The following is a 20092-nucleotide window of genomic DNA, read 5'->3' as shown; positions in this document are numbered from 1 at the left end:
GGGGCGAGGAGGGCAGAGATGAGCGAGATGCTCACTCCCTCCTGTGTGCTGCAAGCCTTCCCCCTGCCTGCAGGAGGCAAAGAGCTCAGCTCCTCCTCCAGGCTCACCAAATTAACGATAACGAGCAGGGTGTTGCTCTGCTCCTGGTTGAGTGTGAGGTCAGAAGTTGCTTGGGAGCTGCACAGAGTCATTGGAAATGGAGCCAGGTGACCTTGATCTGCTGTGAGACCCTGTAGCTGTGAGCTGGGCAGGAGCTGTGGGGTGGTGAGGGATGGGGCTAGGTGGGCAGGGACTGGGCTCCTTGGAGCAAGCACCTTGCTCTGGAGTTGGCTGTGTGTTGTGAGTGTTGTGTGGGGTGCAGGCTCAGTGTGTGCTCGCTGTGCAAGAGGAGGATCAGTGCTGATGCGGGGAGGTAGTTTGCCAGTGGGCCCCCCCGAGTGTGCCGTGTCTCGCGGGGGCAGCTGGTAAGGGCTGGGCCATGTCCGGGGGACCTGCTGGGGACCTGCTGGGGGTGCTCCTCCAGGCCCCTCCCTGGGAAAGAGCAGCCCTAGAGCTGCTTAATGCTGTACTTCATCTCTCCCAAACATCTCCCGTAGTTAACAAGTGCTTCAAAGCAAGTCGCTTTATTTGCCAGCCTGTTGTAGCAGTAGGTAATTGCAATGCTTATGTACTGTAGGCCAAGCTTACAGCTGGCTCCTAATCCTCTGCTCTTTTGGCTACAGTATAATGATTCTGTATTGGGTTGCTGTGCTCCTTTCCAAACTGGCCTCTGGAAGAGCGTCTGCTGTACCTGGGTAGCTGTGCTGGGTTTCTGTGCGTGGCTCCAGAGCCCTGCAGATAATGCTGTTAACTTGTCAGCAGGAGTTGCTGTTTCTTATCCTCAGTGGTTTACTTTCCTTTAGTCCAGAGATGCTGAGAGGCAGAAGTGCTAAGGAGCACATGTATGGTGTGCTGGGCTCCCTCAGGAACAGAGCACTTGCCTATTTAAAGACGAAGCCTTTGTTTCCTAAGGCTATTTGGCAGTTGTCTTTTCTCCCCTTTCTCCTTGAAATTTTCTTTGGGCTTGGCTGGCTGCCTTGCCGAAACCCGCATGGCTTAGGCGGCTCTGGGAGGTGTTGCCCACAGCATACAGAAACTGCTCTGCTCTGCGTTTTGCTTGCATGCGTGTTGGAGGATGCTGCACCTTGAAGGAGATTTGGATGTGGCAGCAGCTCCTTTCTGAGGCTGTGGAAAAGGGCCAGAAATGCTTGCTGGGTCTTGGCTCTTTCAGTCTGCTGCATTCCTGTTAACAGCAGCCAAATCCTCCCTTGAAAGAGCAAGGGGACTTTTGCTCCCTGGTGACGAGAGCTGCATGCTGAACGGCCCTGACCTGGCTCATGGAAGTGCCCCAGGCACTGAGCTCTGGGTGCCTCCAAAGGTGTTTGCTGTAAAAATGTCCTTTTTAAAAGAGGTGTTGTGGGGGAATGGGCTTGGGAGGTGCTATCCCAGCACCTCGGCGTGCCCCAGTCTGCTGCGAAGCCCCGGGGGCTGCTGCCCCCCTGTGCTGGCTGTCAGGTCTCGTGAGTGCCTGAGCTGCTTCTTGGCCTCCAGAAAATGCCCTTCAACAGAAATTAATACAGAAACTCTTTCCCCTCCTCCTCCTCCCTCTTGGAGAAGAGGCTTTAAAGCTCGCATGTGTGAACTGAGGCCTCTTTTCTGGAATGGCTTTTCCAAAATCCTTTCTGGGAGAAACCTGACTGGACCAAGGCCTCTGCCCTTCCTCTTCCTCGCCATCCCTCCGTGTGGCATGAGGCCTGTTGCATGCTTGTCTGCCAGGGAGGCTGGAAGGCCTTTGCATTGTGTTTCCCCGTTGTGCAATAACCCACCTGTTTGCCCGGAGCTCCCGCGTTCAGGCTTCTTGCCCCTGAAAATGCTGCTCTGGTCAAATCCAGGCTGGTAAGAGTAACGCTGGCAGCTCTTGCACCCCTCGAAGCGAGAGGCGACACAGGAGCTCTGCTCCGCGCTACGTGCAGATCGGCATCCTGCCGCCCGTTTCCCCGCGGGAGCCGGTTTCCTGCTCTCCGGACAAAGCGAGCCGCGAGGGGAGCGTGTCCGAGCTGCGGGCTCTCACCACTCGTGCTGGTCGGCCGTCGCCGGCTGTGAATGGAGCTGGCCGCTCCTTGCGTGCGGAGCTGGGCGCCGTGACAAGTATCGGTGGCCTAGTTGCGGGAAGAACAAAGGAGCTTTTTCTTGAGATCCTTTGGAAGGAAAGGAAGGTACAAGGTCTTTCTTTCTTTTGGTCTCTCCCCGAAGGAAAATGGGTATTGTTTATTGTAAGGGCTCCTGCAATCTGCAGGGGATGTTGGGGGTCATTGGGTTAGATGTAGCAATGCCTCATAAGGTGAGATTTGGTCTGTCCCAAGCTTCCCACCTAAGGCATGGGTTTTTGATGCCCTTTAGGGCTCTGGCCTTTAGAGCAGGTTGCAGTGATTTGGGGATGTGCTGGCTGTGCTGGAGTAGAAGGTTGTTGGCGGGTGTCATGCTGATGGAGCAGAGGCCTTCTGCCTCTTTCACTGGGTGCAATCTGGGAGTGAGGATGTTGGAAACCCTCTTTATCACACAAATGGGCCTACGAGAGAGTGACCAAATTTGCAAGGTGCTACCTGATGGCCCGCAGCCCCAAGGCAGCCTGGCCAAGGCCTCCACTAGACTTAAAGCAGGGTGGACCGTTGCTGCGGGGCCGGGGCTAGGGGTGCCAGCCCGTGTCGTTGGGCAAACCTTGGCTGCTCTGTGCCCGTGTTCGGGCAGAAGTGTCTGCCGAGGGCTCTCTATTAAGCGTGTTTGGGTCTGGCTGTGGCTGGAAGTGAGGTGGATGGGCAGGTGGTCCGAGCTCACGTTGCTGGGGGCAGCAGAAATGTGTGTGGGGGTTACCCCGGGGTTGGGCCTGGAGAGACGGAGGGGCATTCACAGGAGCTGGTTCCTCGTCGCTCCTCCTCACCGCTCTGCTTCTCTCCCGCAGGATCTTCGTGCTGGGCATTGGATTTTTCACCCTGTGCTTCTTAATGACGTCGCTGGGAGGGCAGTTCTCGGCCAAGCGCCTGGGGGACTCGCCCTTCACCATCCGCACTGAAGGTAAGGGCCTGCGCGGGGCTGCTCGGTGCCTGTCCCATCCCTCGTGACGCCTGACAGCTGCCGGGTCCGTAGTCTGGCTGTGCTCCGGGGATGCAGGGAGGATGATGCTTGGGTGCTTGCTCTTCCCAGAGCTCCCTCCGGCTGTCCCTGCTGGTTGCATATGTGTTGGGACGGCTCAGGTCCTGCTGGTGTTTCCTCGCGTGGTCTGGGGCAGTTTTGCAGCTGTGTGGCTAGGAAGTGGCTGTGTTGGCATCCAGGCTTTTGCAGGAAGAGCTGGGGCACGTGTTGCATGTTGAAGCAGACCCTGTCTTGCGGCAGGCTGATGAGGAAGACCCTGGTGAGCGGGGCTGGCAGCTGCGGTGCCGGTCACAGGCCTGCGCCTGGTCCCATGCACTGAGGATCTGGCTCGGGTGCTTTGAGGGCTTTTTTTTGAGAAGTTTTGGTCTGCAGGGGCTAGAAGTTGTTCCGTGTTGCTGGGAAAATAAAAGGCCTTTGTGGTTTCCTGGAGGCTCTGAAGCGTTGAAGAAAATATTCCAATTTTTACAAAGTGTGTTTTCTGTTAACTTTTTCTAAAATGCCTTTTCTGGCAAGGTGGGCGGTCAGTTCAGGAGACAGCTTCCTCATGAGGAGGGAGTTGGTGTCCTTTGGAGAGCCAGCTTGGCTTCTCTCCTCTGGACGGAGCTGCGGAGGGAAGTCTCTGTTTCAATCGTGAGACAGATGTAGCAGGAGGCAGCAAAACCGAGTTTGCAGGGCAAGCTGAGCAGAGAAGTGGGACGTGGGACTGTCCGTGGGGCACAGCATTCCTCCCACTGTGGGGTTTTGCTGGTCAGGGAGGCCGTTGCTGTCCTCAACTGGTTTTGCACCGACTTTCTGGTCCCAGCCTGGAACAGGACAACCACAATGCTGTGAGGAAAAGGCCCTGTTTGACCTCTGTGAGCAGGCTGAGGTAGGTTTGGGAAGGCCAGCTTGGGAGGTGTGTAGCAAAGGTGTGGAGGGATTGGAGCTCCCCAACCTTGTCTGGGACATGCCCTCTGGCATTAAGTCCTTCCTGTGCTGCAAGAACTGGTGTTGCGTTCCTAGAAAAGGAAATGGCCAGAGAGGTGGTTTCCAAAACTCGGATAGTGCTTGTAAGCTAGTTGCCTTGCAGAGAGCTTAATGTGTAACACAGCCTCTGGCAGTTGTCTTAGCTTTTTCCCTGGTGGATAGAGCGCAAAGCAGGCTGCATTTCTCTTTCCCCCGTGCTCCCCTAACTGTTCCCATCGTGAACTCCATTAAGTCCCCTCCCCAAGGGACTGGTGCTCGCGCAGCGGATATCAGCCTGGGCAGCACTGAGTTTCCTTATTTTGCCTTTCCTTAATTCCTGCATGCGTTACTGTGGTCAGGATACCTGCTCCTGCAGAGGAGGGCAGGCAGGAGAGGGACGCGAGGGTGCTGCAGTAACACCCCTGTACCCATGCCAAGTGCAGCCCCTGGGCTGGTGGGTCAAGTCTGGTTATGGGTGACATCTTGCTGCTCCTTAGTTTGTCGGTCTGGGCTCTCTCCCTGTATCTTGTGGTTGACAGTGATGCTGTTCCTGTGGGTGCTGCTGTGTCGTGGTGCGGGTCTGAGCTCTGCTTGGCCAGCCAGCAGTTAGAGCAAAGTCACTGAGCTGTCGTTGGCCTTGACAGCAGAGCTTTGGCGTGAGAAGTGCTGTGTGAGCCCAGAGAACCGCTTTGTCTCAACTTATCTTTTTTAGGAGCTGGGTCGTGAAGAAATTCCCAAGTTCAGAGTAAGTGTGTCACTTCTTACCCCTGCACTCTGTCCCAGGAGGGCCCCAGCACCCTCGGGGAGCTTGTGGTGGGGGAAAGGGGCATAAGAAGAGCTAGAAGAAAGGCAGAGGTGGACTATTTACTTGTAGGACCCAGTTAGAGCTGAGAGAGCACAAATTGCGATACAAACACCAGGCAAAGGTGTTGGGAACCATGCAGAAGTCCCTGGTCCCACTGCAAAGGGGTCTTCGAAGCTGTAGTGAAACTAAGGCAAAAAGACAGTTATTCAGTCTCTATTCCCTTTATGGTAGAATTAGAAGTAGAATTAAGAGTAGAATAGCTCATGCCATCCTTATACTGGTCATCGAGTTAAGCTAGATCCTGACATGCAGGACCATTGCTTTCCAGTCCTTGTGTCTCTTGTTTAACAGATGCAGTGTCAGCACAGTAAGGACTCACCAGTGAGCAAACAACATCCCTTTTCAGGCTGTCTCACCTCTGACTCATCCACACGTATTGTTTTAAATGACTGAGTCAATTTACATGTTTTCACTTACTTTCTTGCAACTGAGCTGCAAGTTGTGGGTCAACTTGGCTTTGGCTGCTGCAGCAGCTGTCTGTTAAAGAGCTGCCTTCCTTGCAGGTGGGGAGGGATAGATGTTTGCTGCTTCATTCCTAGGCTGAGGAGGTTTGGATGTTAATTCTGGTAATTGCTGATCTTGTGCTATTTAAAAAATAAGGAGGGGGGAGGAGAACCCCGGGATTTTGACTCGGGTCTTCTAATTTTCAAGCTTTTGGCTTCTGAGGCCTGTAACTCTGGCTAAGGTGAGTACTGCTTCATTAGAAAGCTTGCAAAAAAACTTAGTGTAAAACCATTTTTTCTTTGTTCTTGTGAATCCCATCCAACGAGCTATTGGTTCCAGATGAACCGCTGCAGACTTGGCTGTTATCTGTTTCTTGCTTGGGAAGATCTTGTTCATTTGTCTAATTCACAGTTTTGGAAAGTGAAGGATTCTCCCTCCTGCATCTTTTTTAAAGGAATGATGCTTTTTTGGTCTGTATTCTCTGTACCCAGGGCTTCTCGGGCACAACATGAGGTGCATTTTCTGGCTCTTTATCACGGGGCTCAGGCTGCTGAGGTTCAACCTCTCCTGTGATATCAGTGCTTAGGGTCTGGCCTTCCTTCCTTGCTAAGCCACTGCAGTGTGGTTGGCCTGTACGTGATCATGTGTGACCGAACGCACCAAAGGCAAAGCGAGACCAAGACCCCAGGGCATGTCCAAGCCTGGGGTTGGATGAGAGCTGAGAGAATTGGCCAAAACCACTGCAGACTCCTCTCTGTCCTCTTTGAAAGGTTGTGGCAGTTGGGGGTCCCCGATGGGTGGAAGAAGCAAATGTCACTCCTGTCTTCCAGAAAGGCTGGCGGGAGGCTCCTGGGAGGTTTGTGCTGGCCACCCTCCCAGTGCCCTGGGGAAACCATGACCCCTGTCCTCAGGTGGGCTGGTGGAAACTCCCTCCTGGGAGACTTTCACCACATCTCTGGATGAGGCTCTGGATGAGGCCCTGAGCAACCCAGTCTGACCTCCAGGCTAGCTCTGCTCTGTGCGGGAGAGGCTCCGGAGGTCCCTCCTGGCCGAAGTTATGCTGGGCTGGAGTGGAGGTGCTCAATGAGGATTGAGGGGAACAGACACGGATATGCTTTTTATTACAGTGCTGCCTAGTCTCGGTAGGTCTATTTGAATAATAAACTGGTATTTAATTAACATGCGTTATGGATCCCAAGGAAACCGAAGAAATATTGCTGGTTGTTACAGTTGCTGTTAAGTGTGCAGTGCTGCTCTGAGGAGCAGGTTAATTTGACTGGGCTGACGAGCTGCTGATGTGAGTGATGGTGGCAATCACACTGGCGTTCAGATGCCTCCTGGCCCAGTTTGGAGGGCTTATTTGGGTGTACGTGCTAAAGTTTGAGTGTCTACGCATGGGCTTCAGTATCTCTCTGGCCAGGGTGCCTGTCCTGGGGCACACGGAGCGGTGTGAAACCCTCGGGAGCGCAGCGGCTGTCCTGCCTGAGGAGGGAGCGCTAAGCCGTCCTTGCTGCTGCTGTTCTCTGCATGTGCTGGCTGAAGCACCGGGTTTAGCTGGCCCTGCTGAGCATTATTCATTAATTTATTCATTCTGCGTTGCAAGCTGGCAGCACACCTTCCCCATACAGTCTGTGTGTGCTGCTCTACCGCCGGGGCTGGTGTACCTACGCAGGCGCACTCGTGGCCGGTGAGGACCCGCTCCCGCGGTCCTTCCTGGTGGTGGTCTTGGCTCTAGCAGCTGTGTGCTCTGGTTCCAGCCCCGCAGACACGTCCATGTTTCTGCGTGTCCCACTGGGCCGAGCTGCACGAGTGAACGTACGTCTCCGCTTGAACGCTTGCAGGATTTGGGTGATTGCAAAGAATTGCAGGGCAAAGCTTGGCACCTGACCATTTAAAAATAACTTGCATCAGAGAAATCCTGTTGAGCTGCGGTTAAGCGGAAAAGGCCATTGACCCAGTGCCTGTTAAAAAACCGATGCGTGCCGTACCGATCTCAGCCGAGGGGCTCAGCCCAAGGCGTTTGCTCCTCTTTCTCCCTGGGTGTCCAGCCCAGCCCAACCCAGCATTAAACCTTGGGAGTGTTAATGTGAGCTGGGTTTGCTCCCCTTGCATGTTGTCAGCCAAACTCTGCTCTTGATGTGAATTTACCCCAAATATGCTCCGGAAGGATGAGGTGAGTGCCCAGGATGGTAGAGGGTAGCAGGAGAAGCACACGATGAAAACACCGTAGACTTGCCATGAGCTTTCTTGGCTTCCGGGCTGTGTGAGCAGCCAATAGAAACCAAAATGAAGATAGATGCAAGGCAAAAGCATGAAAAGGAGAAATGGATAATGGCACGGTCCAAAAGTTAATCCTGTTTTTAATTTTATTTTTATATGCGAATCCTCTTCTAGGAGGCTCTCTCCAGAAACTGAGTTTCTCGGTGTGTGCCAGAAATCATTCTTCAGATGGATTCTCTGCTTGATGATTTGATGCTGCAGAGGCTTTGCCTCTTAACAATAAATGAAAAACCTTCTGAAATGCAAGTTATTTATCCTAATCTGCTGCTGTCGAGTAAACACGGACAAAGGTTCCTTTGTTTTGAAATGGCCACCGAGAGAATTTGTTCTGCAAACAAAGATCCAGATAAAAAAAAAGAGAATAGACAAGTCTATACATTTTGAATGTAGGAGAAACTTTGGGAACAGCTCTAGACTTGGGATCCGGTTTTCTTTGCCCTTTTCTTTCCCCCTCATTAGAATTTGAAAAGTCCCCTCCCACCCCCCCTAATATCTTTCTGTTTTGCTCTACTGCTGGCGTATAGCTGTCTTGGGGCAGGGTTCTGATCTTAAAAATAACCCAAAATCTTTAATTGGCAGAAGTCTAATAGGGAGAGCTTGCAATGTGGTTGATGGGGGGAAATGGCCAGCAGTCCCTCCGCCCTTGCTGCTGGCAGCTGCTTGTGCTCTGGGTCTTGATCTGGTTTTCTGTAGTGATATAAGCCAGCTGGTGGAGCTTGCTGCTGCACAGGATTAGTGGTGAAAAATAGGTTATTAAGTGTTGAAACACGATTAGATATGGGCTGGAATATTGCCTGCAACTGCTGTAGCTAGTTTAAAAACCGGAAGACTTCAGATCCTGCCGTTGTTGGTTCCCATACGTGAGAGTGTAAGGTGCTGGAGGAATTTGCTCCGGAGCCCAGTGCTGCAGGCTCAGGGGCTGTAGGACAGTCTTCATTTCCCCAAATGGCCAGAGCTGACCACTGCCCTTGCTGTAGCTTGCTGGTTCTTATATGGTACTAGCTTGAGAGATCTGGCTCAAGTTCAACTGACCTTGGTAGTACTTAGATACAAGTACTTCAAGTGCTTCCTATACTTGTCAGTGCTCTTTTGGTCTGTGTGCTGGAAGAGCAGTTTTCCTGCTGATATCCATGGATCTGGAAACCTTTGAGAGGTTTCTGGGCTGTCTGCTGAGCAGCAGAGTCGTGTGTTTACTGATTCTGTTCCCATAACTGTTTTCAACCCGTTTTCAAGTGTTTCCTGGCTGGTTGATGCTCAGCTTCAGAAACTCAACACCTGCCTCTTTTTTCCCCTGAAAGGAGCTCTCAGCAGCATCTCCAGATGGCTTCCTGTTGGTGACCACAAATGGACTACTTGTGTTTTCCCAACTGCTGTGGGGACAGGGGAAGCAGGAAGGGCAAGGAGCTGAGGGGAGCCAGTTTCGGAGAGCGAGCTGGAAAACGCACGCGAACAGTACAGCTTTTACAAGGACACGCAGTGTTTGGCCTGGGATTCCCCTGAAATCCAGGAGGCTGGAGCAAAGCCTCCTTGGGGGACTCTTCCCTTGGTCTGTGGTGTAGCAGAAGTCAGAGAAGGTGCGTGCGCGACTCTGCGAACTGTGCCCGGCGGCTCGGTCTTGCTAGAGGAACCGAGTGCAAGAGCTGGGCTGTTTGAAGTGAAGCTCTGCTGAATGCCAGCATGGAAAGTGCTCTCCAAAGGTACTGTCGCAGCTTGTATGGTGTAGCGCCTTTGGGGCCAGCTGCAAAATGCAACGTCTCTGTGGAATTAGGAAGAATTTTCATCTCTGCAACCAACTGCTGAAGAAGACGACTTTTCTTCCCCCGTCTTGTCTCCCAGGAACCTTCTCCCGGGTCTTTCTCTAATGTGCAGAAACCCACAAGCGGGAGCTTAAGCCTGGCTTTATGAAGGGCAGGGGCAGAGCGGGGCTGTGTGTGGTACGGGTGGCCAGAAAGCAATACTTTTTCTGCCAAAACCTCTGAGATTTTTGTCATTAGCTTTCACTATGCATAGGAATGAAAACAAAATTTTGAAAAGATGGTGGAGAAATGCTGCTGGGGTAGCCCCTCTTGTTAGGCTGAAGTAGTTAAGGTGTCCTGCCTTAGATTCAAGCTATGCTTACGTCCAAGCAATGCTGCTTTTCTGGGATTTCCAAACGGCTCTGGCTTGTTATGTTGGGATACAAAGCTCTCGAGAGGGTTAAGCAGACCACAGCCAAGGCAGTTTGTGCTGGAAATGCTACTTAATGCTATTTGGCAGAAAGCTTGCCCTACTCTCCCCAAACCCAGTGCCCCTCCTGTTTTACCACTACAGAAGTGCTCTGCCTCTCCTGCAGTTGTTGCTTGCTCCAGTTCCTGGAGTCTCACCTGCTTAAAGTAATTTCCTCCCTCAATGAGCACACGAGTGGAGGGAGAGATTGTTCAGGGCTGTGCAGAACAGCTGAATACTTTGGAGTTTGTGGTTTCTATTTCCCTCAAGAGGGAGGGATGTTAGTGGAGGAGGACGGGAGGTAGAGGAGAGGGAATTGTGCAACAGAAGATAATGTTGAAGGTTGCTCAGGGTTTTGTACGGCATCTTCACCGTTCCAGAGTCATACTACAGAGAAATGATGAGATCTCACATTAGTTCAGTCCTTTGAATGGCTCCCTGAGGAGTGGAGCAAAGAGGCCAACTGGAAATGTGTGAACCTACATGATCTCCTAAGAGGGGTCCTTTGCTCTTGCTCCTGTCTGTGCTGGTTTTTCTTCTGCTCCAGCAGCATCCTGGCTGGATTAACGTGGTTAGATACCATCTTCATTTATTCTTACAGGAGATGCAGAAAGGTCAAGCTCAAAATCACTAATGGTCAGAGGGAGCTTGAATGACTGTCATCCTAGCTGGTGCTCAGAGGGAAGGACGAAGCCTGTGTACAAGCTCCTGACCCGCCGTGTGCTCCCCAGGCAGGGTGGGTGGTGCAGCTAGAGCTGTCGTGGGCTACGGACAGTTGTCCTTTACCATGTGCAAGGCCAGATTGATGTCAGTCCTGGAACTGATAACGATGCTAATAAACGGCTTCGTGAGCAATTGGGGTGGATGGGGGCAAGGTGTTTCCCTGGGCAGCAGGACTCTTGGCTGACTGTGCTTCCTCTTGCTCTGGAAAATGAATCGCATGCAAAAAGCTGCAGCTGGCTGGTGCGCTGCTGGGACCGGGTGCTGGGCTGCCTCGTCAGGACACTCACGTACGTGGCGAGCTGTGGTCTGTGCTTCTGCTGCTTGAGGTGTGCAGCCATGCAGTGGTGGCAACTTGGCCGGTGCCACAAGCCAGCTGGTGTGTGTACCACCGCTCATTTTTGGGAGAGACAGCACAGCCCATCCGAATCTTGTCCCCAGTTACTCAGCTCAGGAGCCATGTGCAGCCTCTACATCGCTTTCCTCCTGCCCCGAAGGAGCCTGTGCCATGCCCGTGAGGAGTGGGTGTGCTGCCTCCTCCAAGGACCCATCTCGTGGTGCGGGACCCAGTGCAGCCTCGCGAAGCAGAAGTCAAAGCTGTGCCCGCGAGCAGGCGTGTGTCCCACTGTCGGCCTGCTAACAAGCTGCCTGCAGGACAAACGTGCCACGTGCAAGGCCACCTTTGCAGAGGCTGCGGCAGGCCTCTTGGAAGGTGGCTGTGGTTACCAGGTTGATTGGCGTGAGCAGTCTTTGGCCGTTCCCTTCCCCTGCTCTGCGGCTCGGGGCGGTGCAGGGGAGCACGGAGCTCTGGCAATCTTGACGCGCCCTGACACATCTCGGGCAGGGGCTGGTGGCACGCGTGAGTGATGGGCAGCCTGTCTGGGTGATTTAATTGGGCTCCGCACTGAAGGTCTCGTTTCACCCCCTGCTTTCTGGCAGAGCATGCAATTCTTTTGACGGGAGCCTGGGTTGAGACCAGCGGGGGGGGGGAAAAAACAGAAGTCGCTTTGTGGGTTTGACAGCCTCGTTTCTTATCTGACAGGTCTGGGTCTCTTGCTGGAGAGGTCTCTTGGGCACGAGAGGTTGGTCCGCTGCTGCTCTGGGAAGCAATGCATAGATCTGCCCTCCCAGGGATGCTGCTTTCCTATGGTTTGGTCTTGCTGCCGTTAATGCACAGTGAAGGCAAGGGGAGAACTAGCTGCAAAATCTTGCGTAACCAAGTGGCAGTGATGGGGACCGCACGGGCCCCGCGCGGGGCGGTTCTGCTGCGCAAGCTCAGCACTCTTCCTTCCCTGTCTCGCTGCAAGTGAATTTAAAACGTTCTCCGGGGCCGCTTCGCTGTTTGATGCTGTTTGCCAAGTAACCGCGAGTAACCGCCTGCCACGGTGCGTGAGCACCTTGTCGGGAGCCGTTTGCGCTGTGAGCTTGTGTCGCGCGAACCGCGCCGGGCAGCGGCCGGGGTGCTGGGGGCTGGCGAGTACAAGCCAAGAGATGAGGCTGTTCTCACGGACACGCGTGACCCAAATTCAGATTCGCCTATTGCAAAACTCCGTAAAGGCAGGAGGAGGTTTCCCTGTGCCCATCCTCCTCCTCCTCCTCCAGGGCAGCTCCTGGAGGCTGTGAAGAGCATTGGTGGCCAAGGCGGGGAGTCTGCTGGAGGGTTTCCCTAGGGCCTCTAACGTCCTGCAGCTGCTGCAGTGATGCATTTTCAGCTCCACTGTTGCTGTCTCGGTCTGAAGTCTCCTTTTCGGCAGCTCCAAGCAGCCGCGGAGGGTTTTGCTGCTTTGAAGACACATTGCCAAGTCTTGTTTCATTAGGAGCAGCCACGTGATGATGGGAAGAGGCTGCCCGCATGGCAGAGCTGGCCCCGGGGCGAGCCGGGCAATGCTGTGAGCAGCTCCAGCTGGGCTTGGCGGCATCTTCCTCCTCCGGGGAGCGGGCTGGGGATGAGCTCGTGCCCTCGCCGCAGGGCTGGCAGCGGAGCCGCCGTGGGCCGCACTGTTGCCTCCGGAAAGCGCTCGACTGTGCCAGGAGATAACGCCGCGCGTGGCAGGGGTAACAATGTGCTCCGCTGTCCCCGTGGAGTATGGGGCAGCTTTGTTTTAATTGCTGAGGTGGTGCTCTGTGCTGAAAAATGGCTGTAAACAGGTGTTAGGCTGCAACCAGGCGTTGGGCGCCGGCCCGTGCTCTCACTTGGTGCTGTTGTGCTGATTATTGCTCGAGGAAAGCCTGATGCCGGGGTCTCGCTGGCCCTGCACTCCCCGGGCTGATGCACTGGCTGCAGTTTTGATGTGAATCATTGCTTTTTGGTCTCCTGTGGCTCCAAACGGCACGATGCCCCTCAAGGGGCTTGAGCCCAGCGGCAGCGTGCCCCGAGGCCTGGCGTGGCCGCTTGAGTGGCTGGCTGGGCCACACGACCAGCTTGGGAGCCCGACTGGGGGCCTCATCCCCCACTGTGTTTCTGAGCAGCTCTGGCCGCCTTGCGGCAGAGGGTCCGTGGGGCTTCAAGTGTGTGCTGCTGTGGGAGCATCACCTGCACCCCTTCCTGGCTGGGTCCCGCGGTCGCGCCGGCGGGAGCGACAGCAGCCTGCCGTTTCCATAAACAGCGATTTTTGAGAGAATGATTAATTTTTTTTCTTTTTTTTCCTTCCCTCTTCTGTAGCTCATAAGCAAGTCGTATGGCGTTTCCATCAACTCGTGATGAGTGAACAGCCCACCAAGACCGGGAGGAACGTTAATGGCTCTTTATGCTTTTATTACCCCTTTCGCTCCCGAATCAAAACTCCTCAGGAGCCAGGGAGCAGGCGGCTGCTCCAGCACACACAACTAGTGCAGTGGGAACCATAGCAGCCGCCATAGAAGCTGTTTACTCCCACTGATTTATTTGTTGCTCTGGCCTAAATGAGGGACTAGGGCTCAGTTTAGCTTGGGCGGAGATTAGGCAAGGCTCTTCCCCAGGCTCTGCCGGTGCCCCGGCTCCCGCCGGTCCCTGGCGTGGGCTGCTGCCCCGCTCTGCCGCCAGCCCGGGTGGAGGCAAATGCTTTTGGAGGAAGGGGAGGATTTATTCCTCCCCGCAAATGGAGTGGCAAGATGCCTGGAAGTATTTGGCCAATAGTTTTGGCTGAAACAAAGATGATAAGCACTTGAAAGTGCTAAATTAGTGAGTTCTGCTGTTTCTGAAGCATAATATTTGGGGGATGCTTGCAAACAAGACTGGGAGCTCCAGTGCTAGATATGTGGAGGAGGAGGAGGAGATATGGGGCTTTTGGGTCTCCTGCAGTGGCACGGTGGGCCCCGGGGCGGGTGAACGCCAGGTTTGAATTTTTTCCCTGCCTGTGGGATTTGAGCTGGTTTCCCACCACTGTCGCTTTCCCTGCACCTTTGGTCCGGGCTCTGCAGCGGCTGGCGGGGGTCTTGCTGAGGTTACAGCCGGTGCCCGCGGTGCTTTCCAAAGCCAGAGCCCTCGTTTGAATCCCTGCTTGGAGGTAGAGACGGGATGCCTGAAAGCAGGGTCTGGCCTCAGGGCTCTGGTGGCCCTTCTTCCTCCGCTGCTCCTTAGGCTTGAGCCCTGTGGTCCCTTAAAGCAGCTGATGCTCCCTAGGGTTTACAGGAAAATGCATCCTTAGAGATGGGAGGGGGCAGGTTGTTTGGGGGTTCCCCCCACCCCATTTCTCCACAGAGAAAAATCAAGTGAGAGAAATCCAATTTCTAAATTGCTTTGGTTCAGCTGCTGTAAGAAAGCCATTTTGCACAGCGCTGGCTCCTCTGCTGCCGCTGCCCCTACGCTTCCGCTGGCTCCGGAGTGGTCAGCTGAGAACCGACTTCTGTCGTGACCTCATTTTTGACCTAATCTCCTGCTTATTGCCTCGGTTTTCCTAAGTCAGGCCAGTGATTTGTTTTCTTTGCCTGGCCTGCACGTTTCCAAGGGTGTTTTCTAGGGTGTCTTGTAGACACTGAGCTGCAGCAGCCCCTGCTCTGCTGTAGCATCCTTGGGGTGTCACCTCCTACCAACACAACTTTCCCAGTGCTGGTGGGGATCGTTATGGTCTGCAATGGCTGTTCGGTGGCTGCTGGGAAAAGAAATGGTCAGGTTAAATCCAGACGCCCTTGGAGAGATGCTTGTGCTGCACAAACCACGGGCGAAGAAAGATGCTTGGCTTAGGGGCAGGATGGTGCTCAGGGGCTGCCGAGGACGTTGCCCTGAGCTGGCCCCACTTTGGGGGGGGTCCCAGCTGCAAACCCGGACCCCGGCTCTGCCCCGCGTGCCAAAGCCGTCCGGCCCGAGGTGAGTGTAGCTGTGCCCTGGGAAGCCCCGGCATCCTCCAGGCTGGGGACCAGCTACCGGCGGCAGCTGCCCTGCAGCCACCCCTGCCCTGGAGCCCTCGTGTTTAGGAAGTGATTTTAAATCAGTGTTAATCTCTCGGCTCAAAGAGCCTCCCCTGCAGCGCGGAGTGTTTGGAGCGCTGCAGAGTAACTTAATGCAACTTAAAATAGCACTGACTGACAATAGAGGCACAACTAAAAATACCCTGCTAGGTTGTTTTTTAAGTGAAAGGGAGGAGGGGGAAAAAATCAGGAGTGAAAAATAGATACCAGCAGCATAGCTCTGAAGCGCAGCTAATGCAGGGATCATGCGTTTTCTTCTCCTCCCCATCCCGTCCCGTCAGGCCGCTGGGGAGCGGAGGAGACAACCTAGCCGCTCTTCCCTCTCCACCAAATGCTGAGCGATGGCTTCTTTTGGGGCTGTTGTGCCCATCCCCGTTACCCACAGAGCAGGCCTCCGGTCAGGGCGGCGGGAAGCGCCCTGTGCTCTCCCGTGCGTTAATGAAATACTCCTACCCATAAATACAAGTGTCCATTTGTAGCGTGCAGCTTCCTGCCTTGTCTTATTTATATGGAAATAGTGAGCGAGCGTGTGTTAGCGCGGAGATGTATAGCTGCGGTGTGATATTAGGGACCCGTGCTGAGTGATTTGGGGAGCGCTCCCTGTGCCTGCGTGGGTGCAAACGCCCTGGAGGCCCATCAGCTGCCGTCGATCGCGCAGCGCGGGGGAATTGTGGCTGGGGGGGACAATATTAAGCAGCTGGGCCATAATCTGCTTTATCAACCTGCTCGCTGGTGGCGTAAGGCGGCGTAATTTGGCTGATTAAGGGGGATCTCAGGAGGTGGCTTCCAGGCTGGGCGGCCCGTGTTCACCAGCAAGGTCCTCCTGGGGGACCCCGGCCACCAGGCTGGACCTGGATCTTCTCCAGGTGGGGAGCGACGGCGCTTGGCTGGGAAGGGGGGGCTGCTGCATGCTCACGAGCCTGGCCTCGGGCTTGCTTGTCGCCGTTCGTGCCGGCTTTCCAGACTGTGATTTTAATGGATTATGTGTCAGGGTTAGCTGGAGCCTTTGGCTAGTTGGCTCTTTGCTCGTTTAATCTGCTCGAATCAAAATCGATAGAGGAAGTAAAGAGAGGAGCACGCGGGGCAGGTCCTGCACTGCTCTCGCTGGGGTCTCAGCGCCGCTCTTCGAGCTGCCGCAACCAGCCCTCCTCCCCTGCGGCCCCCTCCGAGAGCGCGTTGCCCTTTCGAGGGGTCCAGGCGGCACAGGGCTGTCCTTTAAAGCAGGAAAACAAAGTGAAGCAAATGATGCTTTAGATTGAAATTAATGCAGCTGGTATTTGCAGCGGACATAAGTAATATCTCGCCGTCTCCTATCAGATTCCCGGCTGCTACTGGAGCGTTCAGCTGTTACGCGGCAGCCAGGCAGGAGCGTGACTTATGTCGAAGGGGGGGAAAAAAGCAACGACAAATCAGCCGTGTTATGAACATCGCCGACATATTGCAGAATTGCATTTTAAATGTCAAGGGGATGTTTCTCCACTGTGGAGACGCGGGTTGAGGCTGAGCCTGGGCGTCCCACGGCCCCAGTGATGCCAGGGCCAGGCGCGATTGGGGCGAGGGCTCCTGCCCCCCTCTGAACCGTCTTGCTGTTGAGTGGCAAAGCAGATTGCATGGGGCGGTGTTGCCTGCAACGCCGCTTTTTCGGCAGCTTTCTGCTCCCTTGGGTTGTCCTGCTGCTCAACTTCACCGTTGCGTCCAGTCCGTGCGTGCAGCAAAACTCACCACGTGTCCTTCCCGGCTCCTGTTTCTGGAGGTTTCGGTGTCAAATAAACACGCTGGATGGGATGTTTGCCCAGAGATGTGTTCTCTCAAACAAGGCATTTTAAAGACAAGTGTATCATTAGTGAATTCTCTCAGGTTTTGACCCATCCAAATTTGAACATATCAGCTGTTGACTATTCCCCTGGTTTTGTAGAGAAACTATTTCTTCTTCCAGTAGACATCACCCTTAGGGGATGCTTTCCTTTTTATTTTTTTTTCCCCTGATTTCATCCAATTACTTAGCTGTATGCTCTTCTGAAGTGCCATAAATAATTCTCCTCCCTCTGCTGTGTTTACCAGCATGTCTCCTGAAATCCAGTAAGATGTGATTGATTGCAATCATTATTCCATAGTGCTGCTATGAAAACCTCTGTCAGTTCAGTGATTGCCTTGAAAGAGTGTCTGCCACTCAGGAGGGCTGTCAAAAACCTGTCATACTTTAGCAAACTCCAATTAATCTGTTGAGCAGTTTTACTTGTGTCGTCTTTCCCATCATTGCTGATTATCAAGGGTAATTAGAATATTTCTCCTTTGTAATTAGCAGCTCTCTTGCTTCTTAAAAAAAAAAAAAAAAAAAAAAGTTACTTTCATGACTATTTTGCTGAGTTTTCATGCTACTGAGCCCAGTTTGGGGTTATCCTGCCTGTCTGCAGTGCTGTTTTCTGCTCTCTTGAGGGTCTTTGTCGCTGGCTTAAGGTCTTGCAAATCTCCCACATTATGCAGAACCCCACTTCCCGGCATGCAGGTGCGTGTCCAGGGAAGCCCAGCTCATCCTCGCGTTGCTGCAGATGGCTTTAAACAGTGTCTTTTGAGAGGGAGAACTGGCAAAACGCCTCGTCACGGAGAGGACTGGTTGCGGTGGCAAATGCCATGAGAAACCTCCCCGCTTGGGCTGTGGGCGCCCACCCAAGCCACCTCAATGCTGTAGGGTGCTGCAAAACCCGTCACCCAGCATGGAGAAGTGATGGCCTGTTTCTTTTTTTGTGTTTTCTCTTTCTTTTTTCTTTCTTTCTTTCATTTTTCTTTCATTTTTCTTTTTTTTTTTTCCTTGTTTTTGTGACCTACCTGAAGAGTTGCCGGCTCCTGCCTGGCTGTCAGGCATCCGAGCGGCACTTCCGTGGGTGCCGGGACTCCGCTTCAGGTTAACAAATTAATCCCAGCTCTTGCATTTATTTATTTATTTAAAAACGTTGCTTCAGCACTTTTTCCTCCTTGCTCCTGGTTTTAATGAGGCACGCTTTCCAAGAGATGTAATAATCATCGCCAAAAATGTCAAATCGCTCTTGTTATCCTCCTTGAGCTTCTGGAACAGCAACAACAACGGAAAAAAAACCTCTCCGACAACAAGAAAAGTAGGTGTTGATGAGGAAAAGCTTCAAAACTCAGCTTTGAGAGCTTGGGGGGGGGGGTGAGGACGAGGGGGAGAGGTGTCCTGTGACACCTCGGCTTTCTGGCAGGGCAGGTCCTCCCTGCAGAGATAACCTGGTGAAGGTGGGTTGTTTGCTTTTTTAATTCCTCAGGATTTGGGGTTTTTTTCCTTTATTGGAGAAGGACTTTAACTACTCACGTCTTGACAGCAAAGCTCAGAGCTTGCAAAGCTGGTTGTGAAGCTGGATCGTTATGGTGGCACGAAGGGAAATTGTTGCTGCTCTGCTGCGGCCGGCGTCCCCGGGGATGCCGCGGGGCAGAGGGGACCTGGTGCTGAGCACCTCCGGGTGCCTGGCATGCAGAGCACGTGAGGGCACCGACCGACTTCTCCCAGCCCGGAGCCGTGAGCCTTGTGTCGCTCTGTGCCTCAGTTTCCCTTGCCTTCTGCGCAGGGGAAGGCTAGAAGAAGAAGCTGCAAGCAAAGGGCTGCGCTGCCTGGTGCCCCAACGTGTTTGCTGTGGCGCTGGGCTCATCCTGCCCTCCGCGCTGGCGGGGGAACCAGGGCTGCTTTATTTGCTGAATTGTGCCACCACCCAATTTTGAGGAAGGTCAGGAGGCAAGAAGGGGCCTCCCGATGCCGGCGCGCCTCCGTGCCCTTCCTCAGCGGCAGGGGCTCGCGGTGCTGACCCTTCACCGTGGCTGGACGGGCTTCTGAGCCCCTCCTGGGCCTCTTTGGGGAAGCTTTTTCCCAAGCGTGGCTGTGTTAGGCTCTTTTTAGGTGGCTGTAGCTGTCACGCTGGGTGCTTTTGCTGTCCTGGGGACTCACCGGCCCGCAGAGAAGCGCGCGAGAAGGATGCGCTGCAGCCGGAGGAGGTGCGGGCAATGGACACGGCAGGGAGTGCCGATTTCACCGAGATGCGACGCAGCGACGGCGTTTTAAGAACTGAGCCGTTTCCAGGGATGGGGCACCCACCCCGCTAGCTGATGTGGGCAGAGAAGAATTTCTTCTCTGCCACAGGAAAACCCTGTGCTGCCAGGAGGATGTGCTGGGGGAGGACCACATATTTGTGCCGTTTCTCATACTTTTTCCGTAAGCATCCCCTGAAGAGTGCTGTCAGACAGGATGCTGCGCTAGGTGGGTCTTTGAAAGAAGAAAAGAAAAGAGAGAGAGGAAAAAAAAAAAAAGCTATTCATTAAGCACTTATTTGCTTAGTATTGAAGGAGAAAACTTGGCTTCCTGCAAGGACTTAGGACAAGCAGGAGGGATCAGATGGATGTGTCAAGATTTTCTGCCTGGAGAAACGGGTCAGGTGGCTGGATCCGGGGCTGAAGGTGGGGTAACTGCTGGCTGTCGACTAGCAGAGGAGTTGCAGCAGCCCGGCTAAGTTAGGGCCCCTGCAGGGTGATGGCGCGGGGCTGCAGGTAGCAGGGCACCGCGGAGGTCTGCGAGCCCCCGAGCCTGTCCACGGGGCCGGTGCGCCGGGCGCCTGGGGTCGAAGCCTTGGGGCAGGGGCGGTTTTCTCGCCGGTCCCCCGCCCGGCCCGTGACGCTGTCTCGCTTGCTCTTTGTGTGACTGCAGTGATGGGCGCGCTGGAGTCCCGAGGGGTGCTGCGGAGAATGAGCGACATGCTGGAGATGCTGATGAAGAGGATGGACATCCTGGCCAGGCTGGAGAATAGCACTGACTTCCACAAAGGGGACGAAGCGCGCTTCCCTCTGGACAGGTCAGTCGGGCGCGCCGATGCCCCGCGCGGGGCCGATGCCGGGCAGGGGCTGGCAGAGCCGTTCCCCTCCGGTCTAGGGGCGGCGGGGCCGAGCAGATCCCCGGCAGAGTGTTTCTCTGCAAAGCCTCTCCCACAGTGGCTCTGATGATGCCCATTGGGTCCAAAACCCCCCCGGCGTTGCGTGGTGCCAGGAACACCGGGCTGA

General features: G+C 54.3%; 1 protein-coding gene across 2 annotated transcripts in view; it reads left to right on the top strand.

Annotated features, from left to right (window-relative positions):
• MGAT5B (alpha-1,6-mannosylglycoprotein 6-beta-N-acetylglucosaminyltransferase B) overlaps positions 1–20092 on the top strand; it is a 68801-nt gene that overhangs the window by 5008 nt on the left and 43701 nt on the right. Inside the window, exons 2-3 of one of the 2 annotated variants that reach the window (XM_026103913.2) lie at positions 2999–3111; positions 19743–19887. In XM_026103913.2, coding sequence (XP_025959698.2) covers positions 2999–3111; positions 19743–19887 — 258 coding nt within the window. Of the gene's footprint in view, positions 1–2998; positions 3112–19742; positions 19888–20092 lie in introns of those variants that run through there. The other variant, XM_064522535.1, reaches the window with a different exon arrangement.

The sequence above is a fragment of the Dromaius novaehollandiae genome, chromosome 18 (genome assembly GCF_036370855.1).
Source record: "Dromaius novaehollandiae isolate bDroNov1 chromosome 18, bDroNov1.hap1, whole genome shotgun sequence".
Lineage (NCBI taxonomy): Eukaryota > Metazoa > Chordata > Aves > Casuariiformes > Dromaiidae > Dromaius > Dromaius novaehollandiae.
The sequence above is the reverse complement of the archived record's forward strand: the minus strand, read 5'-3'. Positions and strand labels throughout refer to the sequence as shown.